At 40.5% G+C, this 27,121-nt stretch overlaps 1 protein-coding gene and 1 long non-coding RNA gene across 4 annotated transcripts in view; one reads left to right on the forward strand and one right to left on the reverse strand.

Moving 5' to 3' along the window:
* AQP9 (aquaporin 9) overlaps window positions 1-9,958 on the forward strand; it is a 28,873-nt gene extending 18,915 nt beyond the window's left edge. For both annotated transcript variants that reach the window (XM_038184880.2, XM_038184879.2), the window contains 2 exons: window positions 1,379-1,596; window positions 6,242-9,958. In XM_038184880.2, the coding sequence (XP_038040808.1) occupies window positions 1,379-1,596; window positions 6,242-6,401 (378 nt within the window). In that variant the 3' untranslated portion in view covers window positions 6,402-9,958. The remainder of the gene's footprint in view (window positions 1-1,378; window positions 1,597-6,241) is intronic.
* A 7,175-nt stretch (window positions 9,959-17,133) lies between these two features.
* On the reverse strand, window positions 17,134-19,824 carry LOC106014682 (uncharacterized). Of its 2 annotated transcripts, none has more exons than XR_011812146.1 (3): window positions 19,575-19,824; window positions 19,058-19,439; window positions 17,134-18,080 (listed from the first exon to the last, which is right to left on the reverse strand). It is a non-coding gene; the product is annotated as an uncharacterized lncRNA (long non-coding RNA). The 2 variants fall into 2 exon arrangements; XR_001186196.5 differs by having other exon boundaries at window positions 19,058-19,247; window positions 19,575-19,808.
* Between the last annotated feature and the right edge of the window lie 7,297 nt (window positions 19,825-27,121).

A 27,121-nucleotide genomic window follows, 5' to 3' on the forward strand; every position in this document is an offset into this window, starting at 1 on the left:
AGTGTTTCTCCATAAACTTCAGCAGCACTATGTCTATTTGCATCAAAAGCCAGCTCATTTTGTGATTCTTTAAGAAATGCTTAAACAGCCAGTGTAACACCAGAGTTTTCTGCTACCATAAACCTCCTCTCCAACCTTCTCTTTGCAAATAGGTTTGTGATATTTGTTATTCTTTCAAATTACTGAGAGAATCTCCAAAATTCTCTACTTCACTTCCATCTGTATCTTCTAGTCCCACTTACCCAATAGTGAAAAATGCAGTTTCATATCTCCTCACTACTTCTCACCAATTTACCTGTTCAGGCATACATGAAACAAATACTGTGCAACTGAGCTATGAAAAACTAGGGATTGCTAGAGCACAGAAATTCCACGTGTAAAGGGCAAGACAATTGTGAAATCTGAACAAAAACAATCAAAAACAAACCTTAACACCTTTGTTGTGACTTTTTGTGACAATTTCTGAATTTTGTTTTGGAGCAGGCAGCAGATTTTTCTTTCCAATAAGATCCTTTTGCCAATGGATATTTTAAAATCAAAACCACATGAAGTAAAAAAGAAAACAAATCAAACAAAAAAAAAAAATCAAAAGAAAGCCCAAACTTGTCACTTTAAAATCAATGTAAAAATTGTATGTTTTGACATTGCTGAAACTTCTTTCTGTTTCTCCATAAAGTTAATTATTAGCAAAATCAGCATTTACAAAACATTTGATTTAAGCAGAGCAGCACTTCCATCAGAAAGTCATTCCAAGAAAATTTCTTTCACCAGCTCAATTAGTATATGCAATAGAGAGATCATGAGATCATGTTACAGTTACACATGCAACCTTAATTCAGGTGATTTGGGTAAGTTTTTAGCTGTTCAGTTTGGAGGTTGTGGACTTCACTTTTTTCCCCTGTGCTGTGAAGTGTCTGGATAAAGAGGTGCATATTTAGTCTGGTAATTTATTAGAATAAGCTACTGTCACATAAAGCACTTTTTTATCAGTGTAGTGGCAGAGCAGAACTACAAAAAAAACAAAACAAAACAAAAACTGTTGAACGGAACAGAAAAAAAGATGTGGAAACAAAGCATTAGACCTCACACAGGAAATACCTTTTAAATCCTCTATTTTTTCCACACCAGGTTGTTGCAGAGTTTTTGCTGTGTACTCAGCACATTTCTTGTTCTTTTCTTTCATCACATATATCTAAATTCCTCCTTACTATGAACTAGAGAGACGCTGGGGTTCAAACTGTGATACTTTGTATAGTGGGATAGATCTAAATACCAGCTTTAAGCCACCACAATCCATAGAGATGTTGTAGCTCTTCTTTTCATTATTAGAAGCAACCTGCACATATTTATTCAATATTCTTTTCTTTGCATTGGCCAGGTGATGTCAACAGCTGTTCTTCTTCTGGCTATATTTGCTATTTTTGACCCCAGAAATAACAGAGTGCCAAAGGGCCTGGAGCCAATTGCAGTTGGACTTCTTATAATAGTTCTTACTTGCTCCCTGGGAATGAACAGTGGCTGTGCCATGAACCCAGCCAGGGACCTCGGCCCAAGGCTCTTCACAGCCATTGCAGGATGGGGAATGGAAGTATTCACGTAAGTAAGCCTGGATATGAAGTGAAATGCTTTTGGCTCAAATTGCTTCCTAGGAAAGTAGGATCCTGATCCAACATGGTACCAAGTCATCCTTTATATACATATAGGTAATTCCTTGCATACCAGAAACTACTCATGCACTTTGTCAGACATGCTCTAGGTACTGGGCTTTAAAAAGGATTTCCTGCTTCTAGGGCAAATCAAACACACATTATCTCTAATATCAATCATTGCTTCAAGCAGACCCTTCCCAAAATATTAGAAATTCTTAGAGGTCACTGAAAATATAAAATAAGTGCTTTCTTCTCTTCTACTGCAGCTTTTGGGGAAAAAAAATCATGAGAGAGTTAGGTGGGAACATATACTGTATGCTATAAAAACATAGATGTATCAGACTGATTTAATCTGTTATTACTACTGACTTATTGCAGAAATATACAACAACCTAAAAGCCTGACTTCCTGGCTGGGAATGAAGGAGTAAATGAAAGAAAGCTCCCTTCATTTCCCCATGTTTCAGAGCACACTCTCAAATCCCTGTGCATGTGTGCACAGCCACACACACGCTCTTGGCTGGCCAAACACATAGCTAATTAGTTGAACATCAAATCCACAGTTTACACATATCCAGTGTAAAAGCCACTCCAGGAAGTCTAAGTGAGAGTAATCTGTCATCAGTAGTTGAATCTTCTGGTTTATTTTTGTATGCTTTGTTTTTCCGGTTATTTACAAGTAGGAAGCCCCAGAAGTACTGTAGATTGCTACAGAACCCTAGCTAATAGAGATTTCATTTTAGCTACATCACTAAGTACAAATAATCTGTATTTATGTAGTATGACTTCCATCTACACAAATCAAGTGCCTTGGTAGAGGAGTACAGTAGCAAGGCTTTTCTCATACAAAAGAGCAAAACACAGCGAACAGAGGAAACAGGCACAAAGTCATGCCACGGGCCAGCTCCAAGGCTGGGATATAACACAGCTTTTGTGAGCCCAAGGCTGAAGTCTGCTCTCTAGCCCAGTTACCTCTGAACTTTTCCTCCTCAGCAGCTCTGACCACTGTGCCATTGGACTGCGCTTCTTAGAATGGCAGCCTGCAGAGTGATATCCCAGACCTAGCATCCAATACCTCTTATTAGTTGTTTACTATAATATTAACTATAGCATTACGTGTTAGAATCTGTAACGTATTATGAAGTTTGATATTACATTGCTGAAAAGTTTGAAAGCCTGATTGTACTGTGATCTAGTCACAAAATACCTGTGAACTGCACTCCTCTCCAAAAGTAACATCATATGACATTACAATTTACGATACTTAAGAAATTACAAGGAAAGTCTACATCTGTACCAACATGGGCTCTTTCCTAAATTAGTTTTAGGATTTATATGCAAGGCAGAAATGTATTCCCACTGTAAAAACCATACTAAAAAATCTAAAGATGGGAACATAAGCGAGATATGGTATCTCTGGTCACGGCCAGAACAAACTTCCTGCAGTCTCAGGGAAGTATAAATTGAGGAAGAAGTTTTCCTCTCTACCTTCAGATAGAATCCTACAGCTATAACTAAGTTCAAGGGGGTGGTACAACATGAATATTTTCTCATCCATTTACAGAGCAAACCCGTATGGGACTTAGGAAGAACTCGAGCTTTGTTAGGTGCCTGGAAGCCTTGGATCAGCTACAGGCCACATGAGAAGTCTGTACAATCGTAGCTGGGATCCTGAGCCTCCCTGTGCTCTGCCGGCATCACATATGTACAGGGGACTTAAGTGATACAGCCAAAGTTGGTAAATAAACCTTGGATGTCTTGGCCTAACCAGGATTCACAGCCTTGAGACAGGTGTTTAAGCTCTTTGGTAAAAGGCAGGAACTGAGACCTAAGCATGAAGCCTCTTCTCAGGCATGAGGGAAGTGTTGCACAAACTGAGCAATAGGAAGTACTGAAGAGACATTAAACTCTGCCTGGAAGCATTTCACGGGGTGACTGAGTCACACTCTGTCCAGGTCAGTGAGTGCTCAGTGGTGTGTACAGAGCAGCCAGGGACCACCATGAAAGCAGCCCTTTGGACTAGGTTAGAGAAGGCTGAGACTCTCTGACGCTGTGCTCCATACATTGAGATAATCAGTGCTCACAAGGAAAGCCCACTTTACCCTTCTTCATGCTTACCAGACCAGTAAATTCTACCTTTTATCTGGCAGAGAGCTGTGAGTACACCGGAGGGAGTTCTCCCACTGGACTATGGTGTTGTCCAGGGCTTTGAGAGGCAGCTGAGGTGGGGTCTGTAAGCGTTGCTGTTACTGGCACGCACCTGAAGGCGCAGTTTCCCCAAGACCTGCTCCCGGGTTGTGACACAGGCTGTGGCGTGGTTTCCCTAGGCAGTGGGACCAGCCTAGTTTTGGTTAGAGGCTCCCAGGAAGCTGTTCTGGCCAGCTGCACCTGGCTGGGTGCGGGTATCTGCATGGTGCCTGCAGAGCTCAGCACAGCGGGCCGCCTCAGGAGCACCTGAGGAGTCCCTGTCATGGGAGGCAACGGCCGGCTTTGGGGACGTTTCTAGTGACTTGCCCCGTGACCACGAAGACAGCGGCCTTCCTTAACCTAACACTTGAATACGCTCAGAAAACCCCCACTTGTGGTTAGCGCAGCCTCGACTGTCGCGAGGGAGCCGCCGTGGCGGTGGGTGCGAAGCCGCGGCCGCTGAGGGAGGCGGCAGCGCGGCCGGGCCCCGTGAGGCGGCGGGGCGCGGGAACGCTGACACCTCGCGGCCGGCGCCGCTGCGCCAGGGAGCGCCGCTCGCTGCTCCCCGTGCCGGCCGCGGGGAGCTCCTGCGCCTGTTTGCAGTGAAGGAGGGCTGAGGGTCGCGGAAACTCGTAGCTCAGCCGTGCCCCCATCTCGCTGCAGTTTTGGCATCGCGCTCTGCAAAGGCTTTGCGGCCGCCGCCTTAGCAGAGGATGGCTGAAGCGCAGCTGGGAGCAGCTGCTGCAAGCCTAGGCCGGGGTCCGCAGGTCAGGCAGGAGCCAGCACGGCACAAGTCGGGCCGTGGCACAAGCACAGAGAGAAACCTGCTGAGAAACACCTTCATTACACGCCCACACGTACACGCATACACAGGGATTATACGCAGGTAGCTGATGTGCAGCGTGTTGCGCTGGTTAATTCGGCAAGACCTTTGTCCATGCTTGTTCCAGAAACTCAGGGGCTCGGCAAACAGTCATGACTAAGCACCAAACAGATCTGTAAACTCAGTAGAACAACATCACGAGTTACATTATACCCGCAGGGCAAAATTTAAGTAATTCTAAAGGCTAAATACGCACACATAAACGCACACAAGGCATTTTTACGCAAGGAATAATAATACCATCAGTAGCACCGTGAGATAAGCACTGCTCTGTTCTTGGATTGCAACAAGCACATTTACTCCTGCACAAATCTACACAACGGAGTGCTGAATAATTATCCGTACAGCTTCAAGATTTCCCTGGCAGCTTCCCGTAGAGTTCCTCTCACAGATGAATTTGTGCCTTGGTATTTCTGGGAGGAAAAAAAAAGTCACTTCTCCATTTTCAATGTGCATGAAATTGAGGTGGCTGGGTTTTCACTGCAGGCTGACGTTGAATTAATACAGCATGCTTTTGAGTCAAAACACCTCCATGCAGCAGTACAGTTAAGAAAGCCTGTGCTCCAAAAGCACTACTCAGCAAGTTACTGTCTGAATGACAGCCTCCAGGAAAGGGAGAGCAATTATGCAGGAGACTTGTGCTTGTTGAAAGAGGCTGTTATGTATTGATTTTATACCTTTTAATGGTGGACTTCTTTCTTAAAAAGTGTTTCTAAATCATAGAATGGTTCTACACATTCTAAAATAAATCTTATCAATTGTGCAAAGTGAATTTAAACATTTCATTGGAACCAATATTATTCTGCTGGACTTTTTAACTGAGCACAGCAGTTTTATGAAAAGTCAATTTGTAGGTGTATAAAACTTGTGAATGCTTGTTTACCTCTTACCGAATGACCCCACATTTTAAACACAGAGAGAAGACACTACATCATGAAATTTGAATCTTGACCATTCAAGTATTTTTTCAAGTACTTTACAGTCTGTGCATTTTATTACATTCCTCAAGGCAAACACATTGGAATCAAGTGTAATCTATTATAGGTTGCCAAGAGGAACACCACACATACTATTGCAGGCCTGAACGTGCAGATCTCCATGCAGATGAGATAACCCATTACTGCAACATGCATTGCATTAATCACTTCTGAAAACCCATTCATGAGCATCTGGCAATAGCATCATTCAGGATTGCTGTGCAATAAATATATCCCAGTTCATTTCATTGCAAGTCAATGAAGTCTGTTTTCCACAAGGGAGAAATTAGCACCTGTCCCCCAAACAGCCATGCAGTAAAGAGGCCTTATTTTCTAAGGTGCACGTACAGTACTTAGACCTGTGCCCCTGGTTGTTATTACTTAGTGTTTCATTCACAATATGGGCAGGACTGACAGGGACGTCACACGTTTAAAGACATTTGAGACAAAACAGAAAGGTCTATGACATATTTCTTCATTGCCAAATAAAATGTAGGGCACTAACTAGAGTAATGGATAATGATAATTCTTGTTTATTTCTTACAGGGCTGGAAATAATTGGTGGTGGGTCCCTATAGTTGCACCTATGCTGGGAGGAGTACTTGGAGCTATTACCTATATCATTTTTATTGAAATTCATCACTCAGACACTCATCCAGGAGAAGAAAATGATGTATACGATAAATATGAATTGACAAACATGTAGTAAGAAATGAAGAATTTTCTTTCTTGTTATGTTGTATCATTTTTCTATGCAAATGATTGTTTGGACCATTTTATAAAACCCATATGCCTCAATTAGATATTCACATTTCAAAACAGAAAATTTGTCTAGAAAACAAGGTACAAACTGACTTCTTTTCATGAAACATAGGGCCGATCACATTCAAATTAGAGAATTAAATTATGAAGGGAGGAATAAATTGTTGTTTCTTTCATACAGATTTCAGATCCAGTTATCTCCTAGATGAAATTGTAGTGAGATGATACACTGACCTGTTAATTCAACACAGATGATCTTAATCATGCTGCCTAATTAACTGAAAATAGATGAGATTGTTATGAAACTGCATGCAAAGGTAGTTAATTGGTTCAGTGCTGAATTAATGAATTAAGAGCACATCTCACTTCTTGTAGCCATTATTTAAGAATGCCTTGTCTGAAAATAAAATAAAAAAAAAAGCCATACCTGAATTGCCTAAACATCAGTCGAAGTAGTTTTACTAAATCTTTATGCAGCTACTGGTTGAACAGTAAGGAGTTAGCTCATCAGTGATGAGGTTTAGTAATTCAAAATATGAACATGAAAGATAAAAAAAAAAAAGTGTTACAAGTTCAACACCAAAAAGATAAAGCTGTACTTCTGCACAGGCTCTTCATGGCAATAACATCCAGTTATTTTAAAACAATTTACTTGACCTTTTTGTTATCCAATATTAAAAACCTAACCTAGAATATTAGTCTGAGTCTCTCCTGCTGTGCTTTCTAAGTTCCATTCCTGTGGAGATGGGCCAGCAACAGAGGCTTGTGCTGTGCATAAGTTAGCACATGGACTGTGTCTGTACAAGCTTTTAAGAGGCCCTCTGCTGCTGATGATCTATGTGGGGGGATTTCATCTGCTTACTGGGAATAATTTTTATTTAGGTAGCAGTAATTAAAATTAGAAACTGGTCTCAAACCTACTCCTAGATCTGAATTCCTCGTCAAGCGTCAGCTCCACATTATATTTCTGAAGCATGGGTTCTCTCTGGCTAGACGGAAGTAGTTGGGCATATGCTGCTTCCTAAATACTTAGCTGATGCTATTTCAGGACTGTGGTCAAGCTTCAACTTTGAAATATGAAATTATTTCTGCTTAAGCATTGTGAATTGAATGCATCCAATAAATTCAAAGTTCATTTCTAATATACATACATACATATATACATGTGCGTGGTTGGTGGTGGTGATCATGAATAAATAGACATCCTAGTCAATTATGCTCCTGAGCTATTTTCAAGGCAAAACTTCAAGGTAACTCTTCAATGCACTCATTTTAGGGTCCTATTCCCTTTGGATTCCTACAGCTCTGCTCCCTAGAATTCCACACAGTTTTCTGATCTCACTCCTGAAGGAAGGAACCCTTTGTGTTGCCAGTAACAGCCTGTGCACTTCAGTGAGGTATCCACAGAAGTGATTTGGAAGAATATCATTGTCAGAATCAGCTGTAGCGTTTGGGCAGGTCACGCCTGTGCCACTCTGTGTCTTTATCACGCTCCCTGGTGTGCCACACTGAATTCATGGCAGCAGAGGGATAGAATTAGCAGCTCAGGCAAAGCTTTGCTTGCTGCAGCTCTAAGCCAGATGATGCTGTATTCTTCAGGGAGTATAATTCCCATTTTAATGGTGTTTTTGAAGAAAACTTGCAGAACTGTAATGAATTTAGGTTTCCCAGACACTGTACCAACCTTGTGCAAAACGCTGATTTGATTTACCCTTTCTCTGACATGGGTTAAAAATTTATATAGCTATATAATGCAGCTGAATATGAAAAGGTAGGATTATTCGGAGAACCACGATAACAAAAGAGAAAGGTCCACAGAATCAGTTCTCTATTTATCTGAGGAGATCACACCAGAGAATCAATTCAATGTTGCAGTTATTCATAACTGTAGGCTTTATATTGACAGCACAGACAAGCAGGTTCATCTCTCCTCTATACACTGCACTACATAAAACCATTGGTGAGTAAAAGCGATTCCGACCAGTTCTGTTGCAGACTGAAACTCCTTTTACTCCCCATTGCAGAGGGCACTCGTGTTGGTGGTGTCTGACGGTAGCTGCCCTAGGTGACTGCCAGCCACCTGTGTCTGAGCAGAGTTTATGAAGGTAGGAACGGCCAGAGGCTGCCCTGGATCTGAAAGGCCCTTGCTCTTCCACTAATGCCAACACCTAACATGAAATATCTGTGCATGAAAATACAAAGAGACAAAGAGCCAATTAACCAGAAGAAACTGCCGACGTTGTTTTTTATCCAAAATGGTAGAGGCAGGTTTTATCGTTTACTGTGTGAGAATTTTGCAGTAAGTAGGCTTCACATGCCTCACCGTATTGCTTCCTTTAATGCACCGTGGAAAACACAGGGAAAAGCACAGTACAGGTCAGGAACGAGAAAGGGACGGTTTGGTTATACGACATACCGAGTGACCAGCCCACACTTGCTGTGTGGCTGTTGGCCGAGGTATATAAGGTCTACGTTTTCTCAAAGTCCTTCTGATTAGAACAGGTTCTGCCTGTAAATCAACATTAAATCTTGTTTCTCCTACTTAGGCATTCCTATGCTGCAAATTACTGTATAAATTACATCTACTTGTCTAAAATGATCAACATGCCAGTCGTAAGTGGTGACACATTGGTATGACAGCACAGCAGTATCAAATATATGCTCCGATCAAGTTGTTGTCAATTGTGTTTGCTTAAAGAACTCATTTTAAAACTTTAATTTATCATCACATATGTTCAAAAATTCTTTGAAAATGCATGGTACCAATACTGCAGTTCATCTTGCCTTCACAAAGGCCAGAATTTTATTCAGGAAGAAGGTGTTACAGATCTACCTCAGAGGTGGTGATTTTCATTTTTAGCAACACGGATGAATTCCTGCTTCAGGGACGAAACTCAGCTGAGTCTTAACTATGGAGCCATGACCAGTATCTCCATTATAAAATGGGAACAATTATCATCTCATACTCTAAGCTTTTGCAGACATCAAGATCGGTTTTGTGCAAAGAAAAAAATGATTGTTAATTTGCATAAACTGTGCAATTTTCTAATATCAACTGATATTCAGTGGTCGCACTCATACTGAATCAATGTAACACAGTTGGCAACAAGAAACAGATTTTCCAGCTGTAATATATGGTGGTTAATGAATTAATAGTAATCAAACTTGATCATACTAATGTTGAAAAAAATCATTTTCAGAGCATTGCTCAATTTTCAGTTTGCATTTGTTCTTTTTTGGGCAACGTGTTTGTTCTCTGGAGCTAAACTTAGTCCTGAAGTAATGTGGAGAGTGATCCTGCAAATAGCACTGGGTGAAAGGTTGGCTACTGCATGCTTTTTCACAGAAGCCAGTGGAATTATTCACAATGGGGGCAATATAGGTGTTTGGAGAATCAAGCTTGGAGCATTGTGGAAACTGTACTTTCTTGTAGTTTTGACTGTGGATTTGGATGAATGTGTTGTTGTTCAAAATAAATACAGTCATTCCCTAATAAATACATTCCAGTACTATTTTTATTTTTGTAACCAAATAAATAAATAAATAAATAATCTCCCCTCTGGCATCTAAGGACATATTAAGAAATAAATAGCTGCCTGTTACAACCCACAATGTTTTACAGCCTCATGCTGCAAGAACACATTGACTAACAAGCTGCGTTCCCAGAGCACGGACCCCCTGCGGCAGATTTTGTGGGTCAGAGCAGTGCCAAAGCACAGAAATGCTCACGAGTGAGTAACGGCCACCGCTGGGCCAGGAGGCACCCATGCAAGCCCTTGCCTCTGGACCTTCTCCTACTCCTGCCTGGGGGTGCCCTCTGCCACGGCTTTCCCAGCGGTCTGACAACAGCCAGAGCCTAGGGGGCTATTTTGCTTAAGTCCTACTTCGGAGACTGCTTTTAAGGCACGCATATATCACACCAAAATTTCGCCTACAGTGCTTACAAAATGTCCCACGTTAATTTATCTGATTTCTACTCCGCAAAGATTAATATTTGTTACAGAGGTGTGCTTTGCTCCTTTCATTTAAAAATAACATAATAATAAAAATAAAACCGTTCTGTGGGGATGAAAGGAGAGAGAACAATTAAGGAGCTTCAAATTTATTCAGGAAGCCACAAAAGAAAAAAAAATGAAGTGGCAACAGGCATTTTATCCTCCGTCCATCCTGATGGCTCTTACCTTCCTAACAGTCCTTCTGATTTTCTACATTCTCCTCTCTTTTTCTGGCCAACACTGCCTGCTCTGCTCTCTCTCTATACAGTAATCTCCAGAGATTTAAATCCAGCATGCTTCTCTCAGCCACTTACGAATCTTAGAAAGTTCTCATGAGAGCAAATTCAAGTTTCACCTCACGTGCTTGGTTTTTGGCAATTGCTTGCATTTTTCCCCCACACTGTTCCCACCAAGCAACCTTATGCTGGAAAATACAACAATTAAGTGCAACTTCCAGTAACAGCTGCTCTTTTTCTGTTTAGCACAATTGTTATTGCATAATAGATCATTTGTTTCAAACGCGCTATTTTTAAGAGCACTTTGAAAGAGGAAGGCTTTAAAAATTGTACAAGATCATCCAGGAAATAAATATTCTCTGCAAAGCAGTTAAAAGTTTGGATTTTATTTTTTTTTTATCTTCTAGTTTGCACCTGCATCTTGTTATAAAAATTTACACTTACTGCACTGTGAGTGTATTTCTGCTTATTTGCACACTCTTAGAGCATAGCATCAGAGGAGAGGTAGTAGATAAATAGCCATTGGTGTTTCTTTATATATTTAAATCAAATAGTAAAGAAATCCATGTGGTATAAAGCTAGACATGTATTTCATTTTTTCTCTCTTTTCTGAACCCCAGCTTCCTTCAAAGGATGTTACTAAGAGAGGGAATATGAATATTACAGCACCTTAAGCCATCCCCTTAAACCTTCCAGCCAGATGACCCAGCTAGCTCCTTTCCCATGATGGGAGGACAGATTAGTGCTGTCCCTCTGACCTGCCTAGGGGCTGAGCACCCTGCTTTAAATTGTTGGAAATCGAGCTTTACAAACATTGCTCCAACCATCCAGAAATCAAGAGGGAGGATTCAGTTAGGCACTACACCAACCAATAAAGGGATAATAAAGGAGAAATAGAAGTTCAAAAGCTGGTGAAACAAAGCAAGCCCTTTTGGGGAAAGATCATCCAAAAGGCTTGTAAAGCCTGGTTACTTTGGGAAATACTGAAGATTTTACTGGGGAACACCAAAGGAAAGAGGCAACCACAGTATGAAGATCAGAAGATTGTCTCTTTGTTCACCTATCAGAAAACTTGAGTCTATCTTGAATAGAAATTGAACAGAAATTCAGACATTCTCAGTATTATCAGAAGGACCAGTTTGGACTCATTAATAGTATTATTTTCTCAGCATTTGACACATAATAGCCTAACAGGTGAAGAATATTTTCCGTATCCTTGGAAATAACAGTACTCTCTTTCAGTGCTTGACTCTTCTCATGAAACCTTGCCTGCCTTCCACATGTTAACAGAGTTCTGAATGAACAAGCAACAAAGCAAGGAATATATTAAGATTTGGGAAGTCAGCATTGAAATGGAAGGAACTGACCAGTATCAACCAAAACAGAACAGATGCAACACTTTCCATAGCATGACCGAGGCATCGAATAACAAACATAAAGCCAAAGAAGCAGCATGTGGTTGGCAGCAAACACTACTAAATTAGGGTCGGGTGTTTCATCAATACCTATTAAATGGACTTCAGAAATATGATATTTGAGAAAAGGACTGAACTGTAACCATGTTGTTTTCCATAGTAAAGAAGCAAAATGTATTTGAACATTTTCAGGTTAGTGAAAAAACATCAACAACAACAAGAACAACAAAAACACAAACAAACAAAAAACAAATCTCAGTGGGAGAGAGGGAAATAGTAACTTCCCTGAATTAATTTCCAGCTCTGTGAACTCTGCTCCAACCCCTCAAAAGAGGCAGTAAGGCTCTCTGCATTAGAACTGCACAGTACCAAACCCAAGATTGCTCTATCTTCATTTCCATCAGGCAGATGATAGCATTTTGAGTGCTGCTGTTTCAGATGTTCAAAATATTGGCAACTGATGCCTATACACTGCAGAAAACTTCTTTTACATAACCATTCTGACATCTAAGGAAGAAAGCCCGTTTGGCTACAGTGCAGCATTTCATCTCATGTATGTGTAAATCCCCAGTGGTTTTATGTTTTTCAGGCGATAGAAACAACACAGGTTTTTGAAGATACAGGCACTGAAGAACAGCTATCAAACACAAGTAAACGAGGAGATGTGAATCCAGGTGCCAGACTGCCACGTAATCCCAGGGGATAAAGCAAGTGCAAGGGCTGCTCTTGCAAGTCTTCAAGAATGACAGACACAAACCTTGACTCAGAAGCAAAGTCTTCACACCTCCAGGCTGCTCACAGAAGAATACTTCAAAGACACGGGCCATTTATAAATGCATATGCAAACACCACTAGCACTTCTAAAGCTTCCAATCCAAGAAAACAGAAATGAAAATATTATGGCTGAACAAAATAAGGATGTGAACACAGACATTTCAATCTGCTCTGTCACAAGACAATGCTAAAAGGTAGGGGACGCTGGAAGCCAGTATAAACCTCATTTGCTATTGCAGGTGGTTCCTTGAAATTATAGCACATAAGAAACTAAACAGTACAGCTTTAAAACAAAGGACAAAAATCTACCTAAAATAGTTATCCTGCCTGCAAGTAGAGCTGTATCCTTTTCTTCTTCCTCCAAGTCTTTAATCTGTTTTTTATTAATACAACTGGCAGCAGGCCTCTTGTTCTCTCTCAATGGCTCCTGTCTCAACTGTGTGCCACCAGTCTTTTGTACCCCTTGAGCATCAGCCCTTACCCACAATGTTCTGTTTCCATGAAGAAGAATGAAAAAAAAAATGGGGAGGAGGGATTTCAGGCATATTTCAAAATGCAGACAGTTCCATGCAATTTCCAAACGTACATTGGGCTTTCAGCAACTCATCCAGCAGTGACACTCTTTTCAGTGACACTCTTTTTCCCTCCCTTTGATCAGCCATGTTGCGTACAGCAACCTGGCAGGGCAGTATCATCTCCCTAAGGAACATCAAAAGTACGTAGGTCTGGACGTCCCCCAGGGTAGTCCCTAGAACAAGAGACCTACACAGGTGTTGGTGGATTGTTATTTGGTATAGAGGATGGACTCTGAGAAACTGGAGTTAGCTACACTCTGAGTGCAGTCTCTGCCACAGGACAGGATGCATAAATCAGTAAGAACCAGCTTGTGTTCCAGGTGCTGCATTGAAAGTGTTTAAAGCCAGCACAGTTCTTATTTGTACATCTTATTTCAGGTATTTTCACTAGGAAATGGAAAGCTAGAGACAAACATATATCCCATATAAATTATAAAAAGTAAATTTTGGGGCACAGCCATTGTGAAAAAATGTATCTTCAGATATAGAAACTTTACTCCATCCCCAAGGAGGACAGTTTATAGAAAAGTTGTAAGAGAAGTCCTATGATCTAAGCCTTTTTGAAAGCGTTTAAACATTATCATCACCAAAATAACCATGCTCAAAAATACTTAAGTATTTTTTGCTTTACAGTTTTCTTTGTTTTAAAAACTTATTTTTTCCTTAATGGCTTTGTAACATCTCAGCCTCTCGTTATAGATTTTTGTTTCTGTCATCACTTTTCTTGGTGCTTCTAGATGTGTTGAAGTTCCAGATCTTCTGATTTATTTTTTATTTTTAAATTTCTATTTATTGTTTGTAATAAAGACAAATACAGTCTTTTTTTTTTCTCTTTTTTTTTTTTTTTTTGTGTCTGATAATAAAGCAGCTTTGGTGATTCCATGCACATGGTGTCTAACCACAGACGAGCAACCCATTATGCACTGGGCTTCTGGAAAACTGCAGCTGCTCTGTTAAGAAAGACCCCGAAGGCTTGATCTCACAAGCCTTCCTACTGCTTCAGTGGTTTGGGGAAGATTTTCCCTGCCAGAACAGCCCTATATTCGGTAGGACAGCTTTAACAGAAGCAAACAAGCCTAACATAAAGGCCATAATGGTACCTCAGCTTCACTGCTGGGAAAGGAAGAGGATGGCCGGCCCACCTAAGAGGCTTGCAGTGTCCAGTTGTTCTGCAATAAGGGTCACATAAAAGCTGAGGCAGAAAAAAAAATCTGTTATAGCAAATATAACATTGCTGATGACAGCAGCGATGCATAAGGAGGTACTTCAGGAACATGATTCCTCTGCTGAGCACCTTTGACCAAGGCAAGTTCCAAATGCAGGGCCGAGGTGAATGGAAGTTGCTGAGGCTGCTGCCATAAGCATTTACCCAGCAAAGAGCAGCTCCTGGCAGAAGGCCACACTTTGAAGAGCCCATTCTTTTTCAGAACATCAGCACTGCAACAGCACCTGGAATACTTTGCCAGTTGTGTATCAAAAGCCACAGCTCTTCTAAACTTTAATAACCAGTCCTATACTCACCGGTGGATTTAAAAAAAAAAAAAAAAAAAAAAAAAAAAGGTTATATTTAAAACGAGTTTTATTTGTATAGGAAGCTCTTTCTTACCATTATTTACTATATAATTTTTGAAGACTGTGACACAGTGATCTAAGTGCTGCAGACATATATTATCTTGATGTAAAATATACACAGTAAGTGTGTGAGTATGTCAAGATCACAATATTTTTTTAAAAAATATTATTTAGCTGCCTGAGTCTTGAAATACACGGACCATATCTGACTTTATTAAGCTGTTTGCTTATTTGATTGTCTTAATTTGAACATTTTTCAAATGTTAACAGCTTGTTAAGAATTAATTTGTAAGAGCAAGATCAGTTGATTCCACTGTTTTTACAGAGGTGGCTTCTGTAGTCAGCAGCAGTGTAAGTCTGAAACAAAGCAAACAAATGTGAGGCAGATAGGAGATGCCAGATTTAGAGCACTTAGATCCTCTCTGCCCAGATGGAAGACGATTATTAGACCTTAAGGTCTAGGCACAGACTTTTTTTGTTAGGTGTTTGTATGATGCCAAGCACAACGGTGAGTCCCTGTAGTACTGGAGACGATAATATGAAGTGCACCTTCTCCATGCTGCTCTGCAACAGGCCTCAACCATGAACTCAGTGGCTTTTATTGTAGGGGAAGATAGCTTCCCCTACACCATTTCTGCAATCCTTGACCTCTCTGCTGAGACTGCTAATAATGCAATAATCCGATGAATGCTGAGATTGGTGTCTGCTTTTTATGACGAGATACATTTCTAGTAACTGAGATCACCATATGCCATGCACAGAGTTTCAGAGGCAGATTCTGGTCCTTTTTTGCGCAGAGAGAAATTCAGCACAAATTTATCAAAAGCAGAAATGAATTATTTATATTTAGCAATGAAAGCACAAAACTTATTTGTTTCCAAAGGGAGAAGTCCCTTGCAATAATTATATCAATAACTGCAGTATTTGACAGCTATGGAATATGTGAAACAACGTTTTGAGCAGGACTTCTATGTCCATATTCCATTACCAGGCTCCAAGTGCCCTAAATTATATTTTTTTGCATGAGGCAGAATGACTTTATACTACTCTCGGACAGTATGACTAGTATCTCTGGGGAGTATCATAGAAAGGTCATGTGTATCTCACAAGACTATCCCAAATCCCTAGATTTTTAATAAACACATTAATCCATCCTAAGTAGCTCACATTCCATCTACAGTTCTATTTTTAGGTTATTTGTTGTACTTATTTAAAAAAAAATGTGTCACCAGTTCTGGAGGATTTTTTAAGATAGGAAATAACAGCTACCTTTTTATGTGAAAGGCTGCAGGGGGAGCGGGGTGCTTCCATTACAGCACAAGCTGCCAGCTGCTGGAGCTACAAAGGAACTGCTTATTATTGAAATAACAGGTTGGAATATCTCATGTCAGCAATGATCTGATGTAGCAGCTTACTCCTTAGTCAACGTCTGAGACTTTCCTAAGGGATACCTATTTTTTTCCCCTGTTGCAGTGTTGGAAGCTAAAACATTAAAGAGAGGGATTTGCTCAAACAAAACAAAACAAAACAGAGTAACCTCTTAAAATGACTGAATACTGCAAAAACAAGCTCTCCACAACAGGGTGGAGAAAGGTGCAGGCCGTAGCTACGCCAGTGAGGGTTAGGCAATGTGTAATAATTGCAGACAAATTGCAAAGACATTCTGATTTTAGGATTCAAGTTCTGGAAGCCTAGACGCAACTCTTTTCCTCAAGATATTTATTCAAAAATTATTTTTTTTTTATTATGAACCCTGGGTTATGTTTATATGTGTGTCCATACTCAGAAATAGATATAAAATAGTAAGGAAGCTTTGCAGGTATAAAACAAGCTGTTGGCATGACAGAAGTATATGGACGCATGACTGCTAAAATGATATTTATGCTAAAATTTTGGCATCGACTAGATTATGTGTGTTAAAACTGGGTCTTCCTCTAAAATAACATTTTCTGATTTATTAGAAAGTTCCAGGATGAAAACAGTATTTTCCTATTCAATTTTCAAAAATAGAATACTTTAAGTGTAACAACTTTGACTTTTCCTCTTTTCAGCACTTTTTTTTTTTTTTGGGGGGGGGGGGGGGGACAGGGGGGATGGGGTGGGGAACCACACAGTTTAACCTTTTCCTTAATTTAATATTTTTTTCCATTTATCATCTCTGTATCTTCTCAATATTGAAGAAGAAATTGTGAACAGTACATCATCGAGGACAAGAAGTTTCAAAAAGCAAATTCAGGAGACAAAGAACTGAATATCTTTGACCAAGCAAAAGACAACAACTTGGAGAGATCAAATAAAAGCAAAAATAGGCTAATTGGATAGACAAATAGTGAAAGATCCATAAAATGCATAGTGTTAGTACATTGCCTAGCGATGCTACAAAACAACATTTGATCTTATGGGACCACAAATTTCTTGTCATTGTAATTTCTTTTATCAACTAATGAATTTTAATCAGAGCAATGTTTGCACAGTAGCATTTACCAATATAGAATTATGTATACATAAGCACGTCATTATGAGAAACAGGATAGCAAGTTCATTGCTTAATTACTTAATATAAAATTATGTTTAGACCAAAGATATAACAAGAAATTAATGAGTTCCCAGGATAGCTGAAAATAATATTAAAATACAATCTGCATATTTGTGTTCCAGAAGTTCTTTTTGCTTTGCATAATGTTCAGAGAAAGGCTTAAAACTCAAATCAAATCATGCTCACACAAATCCATCTCAGCTTTAATAACAGTGAGTGAAAGCAAACATATTCATGGGATGAAGTACACATAAGAGTATGAAAACATGCTCCAAAATTCCCTAAACTCTGTAAATGTATAAAAATAAACTTATCCACTGTTTGAAGTTCCCAGAAGAAAATGAAAACATACTTCAAAATGCTCTAAATCTTGAGTCATACCAAATGGACTGAGCATATTTCCAAATCCAAAACATAAATTGGAATTTTAATTCCTAAAAATCTCCCCATTCATTTGGAACCTGTCAGGTGGTTGCGGTTTTGAACTGCTGTCATGATTAATTGATGAGGTCCAGTCTTGCTAGAGGAAGTAAAGCAGTGCATTAATTTAGGCCTTGATTCCCCCTGAAAGTGAGCCCTCTGATTCAGTGAGTTTGGGCTCAGGTTTTCTCCGGGGGCACAGCTAAATGTACGTATCTCCTTTCTCTGTCTCAATACTTACCAGGATAACTGCATTTTCTGAGGGATTCACATGTTTCACGGGTGAGTAATCAATCATTTCACACTAGATTATTTTGATTTGGCCATACATGTTGTCATCAATACTTATGTCATACATAGTCAATATTTAACGTTTTTATTTCACAATAATAACCAACACTATCAGCAGTAAATAGGCCATTGGAATAATGTGCTTCGGTCAAACTATTTGGAGTTGTCCACTATTTGAAGGAGTTGCCTGCACTTCTATTAACAATCCATATTTAGAAAATTATAAACAAAGGTAGACATTCTTTACCAGCTAACCCTTAGCAGATAGCACTCTTTCTGAAAATAATTTATACTTTTAAAATAAACATTAATCCATAAAGATTTGGTGACTTGGTGTATTTATTCTCAGTGAAACATGTTGCAAATAATCTTGACACAGGTTTCTTATTCCCTCATATATATGTAAACCATACTTGATCTCCTCCAAGACACTTTCAAATACCATATTCATCTTCTCCCATCTGGAAAAATACCCAATACTCTCAAGATTGTAATTTCATTATAATGTTCAGCTCCTCACGAGCACAAAACCAAAAGATGCACATATATTATAAAATCTTGGCAATTCAGTTTTGAGATATAAGTGATAAAAATTCGTATTTCCTTTCACAGTTTGAATTTCATTAAAAATAAAAAAATAGCCTGTAGTCTACTCTCAAATTCCTCTAAAATCTAGGCCACCAAAAGCCTACTGCCTTTAAAATGAAAAATTCATCAAAAACTGGGATCAGGTCTTTAAATAACAATGAAGTAGTCCAGGTGCTGATTATTTTTCAAAAGGCATACCTTTTATCTGACAGCACATCCAAGAAGAAATCACAGATGTCTCTTCAGTCTTGGGGCTGCCCATACTGTGGTAGGCAAGTCACAACAAGGATGCACGCCTCAGAAAGTGAAAGTCCACAGGAATAGCGGAGAGAGACGGTGATCACTCAAATTGTGATTACTTATGATGAAATGGAACTCAAAAGCTGCCCTGTATTTTGGAAAAGCTCTTAGAGCATACAAATACAGGGAAACACAAAGCATTGCAGATACCCTCATCAGATTTGGCAACTGTTTGATGAATACAGGAGACCTCCTCTCAGCTCTTTTAGAGCTGATCAGCCAGGTGTACCAAAAGGCAAAGAAAGGAAGATGAGGTGTTGACCAAAAGGATTTGAAACAACTGTATGATTTGGAGAAAGGAAAGAAAAATCAAACACACACAAAAAAAAAAAAACCTCTAAAGTAGCTCTGCTAGAGACTTTGAGTAATTGACACAGGCTCCTGCGTCCTAGAACAGTTGATCAGGATTTGTTACCTTAGGAAGCTGCAGTTCTCCAAAGATCACACTTTCATGCATCTAATACAAGATAGCAGTGGGGGAGCCCTAGAAGGCATACAGACGCATTAATGAGGCTTCAGTGGGGGCTCATTAACTTCACCTGATGCTGAAGTTAATTGGCCAAGGTGGAACACCATGCTGACACCACTGCTTTGCCCCACTTTGGGGGCTGGGCTACCCTGAGGTAACTTTTGTGTTCAAGAAGTAAAAACATGCTGTTGCTTGTTGCTACTATTTCTAATTCTTGATAAAGCAACTGAAGGCTTAACCCTAATTACTGTCCTCTGGCATGTCACACTTCTCAGCTGTGCACCCGTATCACAACCAGGATCAGAGAGCAAATGCCCTCTCAGCAAGCTTAGCTCATTTCCATGGAAGTTTCCTTCCCTGAAAACTAACATCTGCAGACAGCCATGGCAGTGCCTGCAATCAAACAACCCTCCTTCCTTGCTGCCATCACATGGCCTATTTAAGAGGAATGTTATGATACAAACACTAACTTAGGACCTCAGTCTTGGTTGTCTCAGGGAATCCTGTGAGTCTCAAGCAATTCTGCTATTGGAACGGGACGTTACATGTGGGGCAGCTCAGTCCCCCAAATCCACTTGCAGCGGCTTGTTCTGTCCAAATATCACTTGATCAAAACATGATGCTACCTACCCGTCTCATCGCATAGGAAGTTGGTTATCACTTTGGTTAACGTGCACATCCATTAGAGCTTTTGTTGCCTGACCATGTAGGCAAATAATATGCAAACTGTTAAACTTCAAATTGATGCAAGTAGCTGGCAAAAGTATGTCAATGTAGAATAAGCTATTTCACCCAAAGCGTTTCATCAGAGGCGGAGAAAACACAGGCAAGTGGTAGTTTCTAAATGCTCTGTATCCCTAGCCATGGTTACTTCCTGATGCTGCTGTGCCACTTTCTGGGCAAAGATGCTGGGCTGCGTTATGCTGAATGTAAGTGCCAAGCAGAGAAATGCTTTGTCAAAGCTTTGCATATCTGCAGTGGGAAAAACCATACACACTGTGCAAAAGGGAGCTGTCCTATTACAAAACCCGGGAGCAGTCTACAAAGCCTTGTGTCAGACATCACTGAAACATCGCAGAGAGGCAGCAGGTCTGCATGGTGGATTGTCGTTCCTTCAAAGAATCACATTCCACAGGCCAGAGGCAAGTAAATCAGCACAGTATCTGCAGCATTCGATGTGGATTCTGGCCTCTGAATCTACTCAAAAATCTGGCCAAAGCCTCAAGTGAACAAGGTATAGTTTCAACTTTACATCAACCTGACTTAAAATGTTTACTTACAATTATTTGCTGAATAGGATTTGTCCTCAGGCTTAGCATAAAAGATTGAGCCCTTACCTACCACCTGAAGATTTCACAGGCTGGAAATCTGGAGAATGTCTTAGAAGAATTACAAAGAATAAAAGTTCAGTATCAGGTTTGAAATACCTTGACCTCAGACACAGAGAAACAGGCGTGAACACAGTCCCAGCAGAGTTTCTATGTTTCTAATTAACTTGATTTTGGAGCAATGGATGCTGTCCAAAGATTTACATAAATAACAAATACAGTGAAAAGTACAGATTTCCCGGGGTGTTTTAATTTAACATTAACCAGATGCATTTGCAATAAAGGCTGAATTAAAAGTCTGTTGCCTTAAAGCAGGGAAACCATTTACAATGAGGAACTTCCTATCTAGAAGGAATACGCCCCAAGAGATTCATATGGCGGCTTGTAACTATTCAACACGGCCAATATTTTAAGCGCCCTTAGCCAGGTCAAGCCCTATGGTACCTTCATCAGTCATTGGTATGAAAACCTGGTTATTAGGTTCCCCAAGGAACATGTATATATTAAATGTTCGCATTAGCATATCCTGCAGGGCCTGCTCAGGCACAGTCTACTGATGCGAACAGAATTATTTCTGAATGAGGTTTCTTTCTCTGTAGGTAGCCACCGAGTATTCACATCATGCTTTTCCCTCACAAACCTCACAGTGCTTGGTGGGAAATAGGAAAGCACCCACAGAAGTAAGCTGAGTTGGTAACATTTATACTCGGAGGGTCACCAGCAAGAGCAGGGCCTGGCAGAAAAGCTGCTGGGCCCCAAGCTGTGGGATCACACTGCCACACAAGGACAGGGGGAAGCGTATTTCATTCAACAGGACTTCAGAGGGCAGAAGAGGTGCTGAATTTTCATACTGATGGGCACAAATAGGCAGGTTTAGGCAGGGGTTGCTTTGAAGATTCATCTTTCCCTTCACGTCTCTGTATGTGATTACCATTTTGGCACCTCTTAAATTATTTCAAATCAGACTAGGCCTGTGTTTTGCATGGAATATCAGGAGGTATCTGGATACACTGAAGAAGTGGCAGTGCATTTTTAATGAATTCATGTAATTAAGAACCAGTTACTTGTCATGCAAAACAATCTCACTGAGCCTGCTTAAAGCCTATGTTCTTTTTTTCCTGCTTCCCTGTTCTCCATTTATTAAGAACATCTGCATGACGGCAGTTTTGTGCTTTTTTTTTTTTTTTTTTTTTTTTTTTTACTTGAGGTTCATTAGTTCCAATTGCTTCTCCTTCATCTGAAATCACAAGCTGCTGGCTGTGAAATCTCAGCTCCTCATGATGAAAGAGAGAACATTTGCAATACAACAATTAAAAGGAAGATGTCTTATGCTGGAATGAAGCAGCAAATTTTCAAACAAAGTAAAATATTGCACTTAAAGGTATAAATATTATATTTTATGGACTTTTTTTTTCTTTAAAGGATCTTTAACCAATGCAGGTATTTTCTGACGCTTCCGAGGACTTTTTCTGCAGCTTGCTGGGAATTCCTTCCTCTGGAAATTTTCAAGAACTCCCATTTCTCTTTTTCCCAGTGCTTTCTAGGAGTTCCTCTGCTGTGGTTTAGCAATATTCCTGAAACTTTCTAGGAACACGTACTACATTCTAGCAATTCCAGAAAAAAAAATCCATGCTTCCCAGGAATTTTCCCAATGCTTTCTAGGAATTCATCTTCTGCTTTCTAGCAATTAGTTTCCCACCTTATAGTAACTTCCCTACAGCTTTCTAGGGCTTCCCCATCTACACTCTAGAAATATTTCTGATACTTTTTATGTTCTTCCTACCTGTTTGTGGAACTCTCACAAGGCATCCTAGGAATTCACAGAGGCTGTCTGGGGATGTTCCTTATGCTTTCTAGTACTTTTCCCCTCACTTTTCAGGATTATTATTATTATTATTTTTTAGTTTTCTATAAGTTCCCCTGTTCCTTTATAGGGATCTTTCCATCCTTTCCTGAAGTCACTGTCAGGGAGCAGGGCTGTTTGCTGAGGGAAGCTGTGAGCAACCACAGACCGTGACCCATGGCACCTGGTTAGGGCAAGCAGAGAAGGGCTGTGAGAGCGGCTGGGTGTGCCAACACCACAGCAAACACCAGACAAAGCCAAGGTAGAAAGTCATGTCCAAAGTCAATGCAGGAAACCCAAATAAGAATTTAGGAACACCAGGGAACTGGGTTTGAAAGAGGTACACCCACCTGGTGTAATTCTGTCATGGACATTTCTAGGATTAGGAAGCACTCTCATTGAATAATATCTGCATTCACTGTTTTGTAACACCAGCAAACAAACAACAACTAATTAGGAAATCTGTATCCCTAAACAAATGGTGAATCCTTATAGATTTGTAACATGAGAAATTGTGAAATGTTTGTTTCATAATTTTCCATTTATAATCCATTAAAGGATTTGCTTAACGGTTGCATTTAGGTAAAACAGAATCACAGAATCATTTAGGTTGGAAGAGACCTCCAAGATCACCGAGTCCAACCTCTGACATAACACTAACCAGTCCTCCACTAAGCCATATCACTGAGCTCTACATCTAAACATTTTTTGAAGACCTCCAGGGATGGCGACTCCACCACTTCCCTGGGCAGCCTGTTCCAATGCCTAACAACCCTTTCGGTAAAGAAGTTCTTCCTAATATCCAACCTAAACCTCCCCTGCTGCAACTTTACCCCATTCCCCCTCACCAGGCACGTGGGAGAACAGGCCAACCCCCACCTCACTACAGCCTCCTTTAAGGTACCTGTAGAGAGCAATAAGGTCACCCCTGAGCCTCCTCTTCTCCAGGCTGAACAAGCCCAGCTCCCTCAGCCGCTCCTCGTAGGACTTGTTCTCCAGGCCCCTCACCAGCTTCGTCGCCCTTCTCTGGACCCGCTCAAGCACCTCCATGTCCTTCTTGTAGCGAGGGTCCAAAACTGAACACAGTACTCGAGGTGCGGCCTCACCAGAGCTGAGTACAGGGGGACGATCACCTCCCTAGCCCTGCTGGTCACACTGCTTCTGATACAAGCCAGGATGCCGTTGGCCTTCTTGGCCACCTGAGCACACTGCTGGCTCATATTCAGCTGACTGTCCACCATCACTCCCAGGTCCTTCTCCGCCAGGCAGCTCTCCAACCACTCATCTCCCAGCCTGTAGCTCTGCTTGGGGTTATTGCGCCCCAGGTGCAGGACCCGGCACTTGGCCTTGTTGAACTTCATGCAGTTGACCTCAGCCCATCGGTGCAGCCTATCCAGATCCTCCTGCAGAGCCTTCCTACCCTCGAGCAGATCGACACACGCACCTAGCTTGGTGTCACCTGCGAACTTACTGAGGGTGCACTTGATCCCCTCATCCAGATCATCGATGAAGATATTAAAGAGGACCAGCCCCGGCACTGAGCCCTGGGGGATGCCACTAGCGACTGGCCTCCAGCTGGATTTGACTCCATTCACCACGACTCTTTGGGCCCGGCTATCCAGCCAGTTTCTAACCCAACGAAGCGTGCGCCAGTCCAAGCCATGAGCAGCCAGTTTCTCAAGGAGAATGCTGTGGGAGACGGTGTCAAAAGCCTTGCTGAAGTCAAGGTAGACCACATCCACAGCCTTTCCCTCATCCACCCAGCGCGTCACTTTATCATAGAAAGAGATCAGGTTCGTCAAGCAGGACCTGCCTTTCATAAACCCATGCTGACTGGGCCTGATCTCCTGCTTGCCCTGCAAGTGCTGTGTGATGACACTCAAGATAATCTGCTCCATGAGCTTCCCTGGCACTGAGGTCAAACTGACAGGCCTATAGTTTCTCAGGTCTACCTTCCAGCCTTTCTTGTAGATGGGCATCACATTTGCTAGCCGCCAGTTGACTGGGACCTCCCCCGATAGCCAGAACTGCTGATAAATGATGGAAAGCGGCTTGGCCAGCTCCTCCGCCAGTTCTTTCAGCACCTTTCTTCTTCCCTTCGGAAACATGTGAGAGATTATTCTCATACAGAATAATTTCGTCATAAGTGTAATGTAAAGATATGGCTTCTCTGATTGTTCTTTCTTCTCTTTACTACATTGCCTACATATCTTACTGGTCCTATTCAACCCATGCGCTACAACTTGTTTTCATCATTCCAGTTTAGTCCACGTGGTAGAAAATAATTGTTAGAATTTCCATCTACAGGATTTTTTACTTGCTGAGGTTTACAGTTTGTTTGTACAAATATTTGATAGGGTTTTCATTATTACTGAAACATTATTCAGTTCCTTTGCTAATTATAGACAGCTGGCCAGCCAACAGCTTTCTAAATATGTTTGGTGATTGATTTCAATGAATGTGCTTGGATTCACACACAGTCCAAGTTAATGTTTAGTGTGGGAGAGAAGATTAAATTTTAAGTCCTGTCCCAGTATTTTGGATGTATCCTCATTGCATAATGAAGTATGAGGCATGTACATGTATTACATACTAGCGTGTTATCCCTAAGAACTTCTACTACTAACTTTCATTATTGAGTATTTCACATCTAAAAGGTGGGAACCAGTAAATATTTAGCACACACGCAGACAAGAGAACAAACCTTCCTACACATTGTTTGCCAGCTGCTATACAAGCTGTTGAAATACTCACACACAGCATTTTCATTGCTCTGTGTCAGATGCTAAAGGTGGGACATTCTCCACTACAAAATCACTACAAAAGTAAAGTAGAGACAAAGTTCTCTCACAGAGAACAGAATTATTCACCATCCCCTGAAATGAAATATACTGCAGTTGCTCTTGCAACTCAAATGGTAAAGTGGAAACACGGACTCCATGACCTTACTGCTCCCCTCAGCCAGGTCAGTTGAGACATGCACTAAATCCATCTTAAAAGGATGTTTTTAGCTTGTTGTGAGCTCAGATCCCTTGAACAACCTAAGCTACATCTGAGCTCCCCCAAACAATGTTAAGATGTGAAACTATGAACATTCTAATGAAGATTTTTTTTTTCTCAAGTTTTGCACTGATTCTGATGGAACTGTAAGCTTCTTTCAACCTCCAATATAAAATGAATGTGGAGTTTCTCTGCAGGGTAAGACATATGAAAACATTAACATGTACATATAATGCACAGAAAGTACTGCTACTTTAAAAATACCTGTTTTGATCATTTTAATGCTATACTCTTGGAGCCAGTTTTTCCCTCAGGGAGCAATAGACAGGTGTTTAAAGATGTTTATGTAAACATGGATCACGAGGCATTCTCACTAATTTTTGCTTCAGGTGCTCAAAGAAAGAAAAAACAATGAGAGACAAAATCCCTCCAATTCAGTACATCCTAGAAAACAGCCCTCTAGAAAATGATGGCATTGCAAACTTTTACTATTACCAGGCTCTTGCTGCATTTGCAAAGACAATTAAGAAAATTACCTTTAGTAAATACAATTTCAAGTTTCTAATAAAACCTCAGTTCCAGCTCTTTATAGATCAGTTGTACTAGTGGACAGAAACCCAGATATACTGAAATCGGTCAAGGTGCCAAATAAGTTATGAAAAATGTCTGCAGGAAGTTGAGATGTTTTCACAGTGATCATTTCCTATTTTTCTGAGATTATGGTTCTCCAACTAAATCACTGACCTATCAAAAATAGTGAAAGTCCACAAAAGCATATAGATCTGATCTTGTTTTCATTTGCAATGTGGTAAACCAGGGGTAAGCCCAATGAAGGCATTAAGGTTGCACTAGTATAAAACTAATGCAAGTGAATGGAAAATCAAGGCAAGATTTCTACTGAATTTGGTATTTTTCTCTTCTGATTATTTACTGAGAAAGCTTTAAGTATGCGCCATGTAGGTGTGGAGGATCTGTGATACTTAGTTTTTTAATTCTCTGATTTCATCTCCACACAATCATCTATATTCTTACAACAGAATAAATGTCCACAAACACATATGGGTATTTTCTGATGTCTGCAGAATTCAGAAAAAAGAGAAGCAAACAAAACAATATTTTTGGTGTATGCCCATGCTTGCCAAGGTTTGGAATTAAAAATTTCCTTGCCAAGCTCTCCTTTGTTCCCAAGTCAGAAGCAAACATCATAAAATAACCTAACATAACTGCCAAACAGATTCTCTTTTTAAATATAATTCATTCTTTGTGTTATAGCCCAAATCATTGTATTCAACATGTATCTTCTCATCCTCCCTCCATGTTTG

The sequence above is a fragment of the Anas platyrhynchos genome, chromosome 11 (assembly GCF_047663525.1).
Source record: "Anas platyrhynchos isolate ZD024472 breed Pekin duck chromosome 11, IASCAAS_PekinDuck_T2T, whole genome shotgun sequence".
Lineage (NCBI taxonomy): Eukaryota > Metazoa > Chordata > Aves > Anseriformes > Anatidae > Anas > Anas platyrhynchos.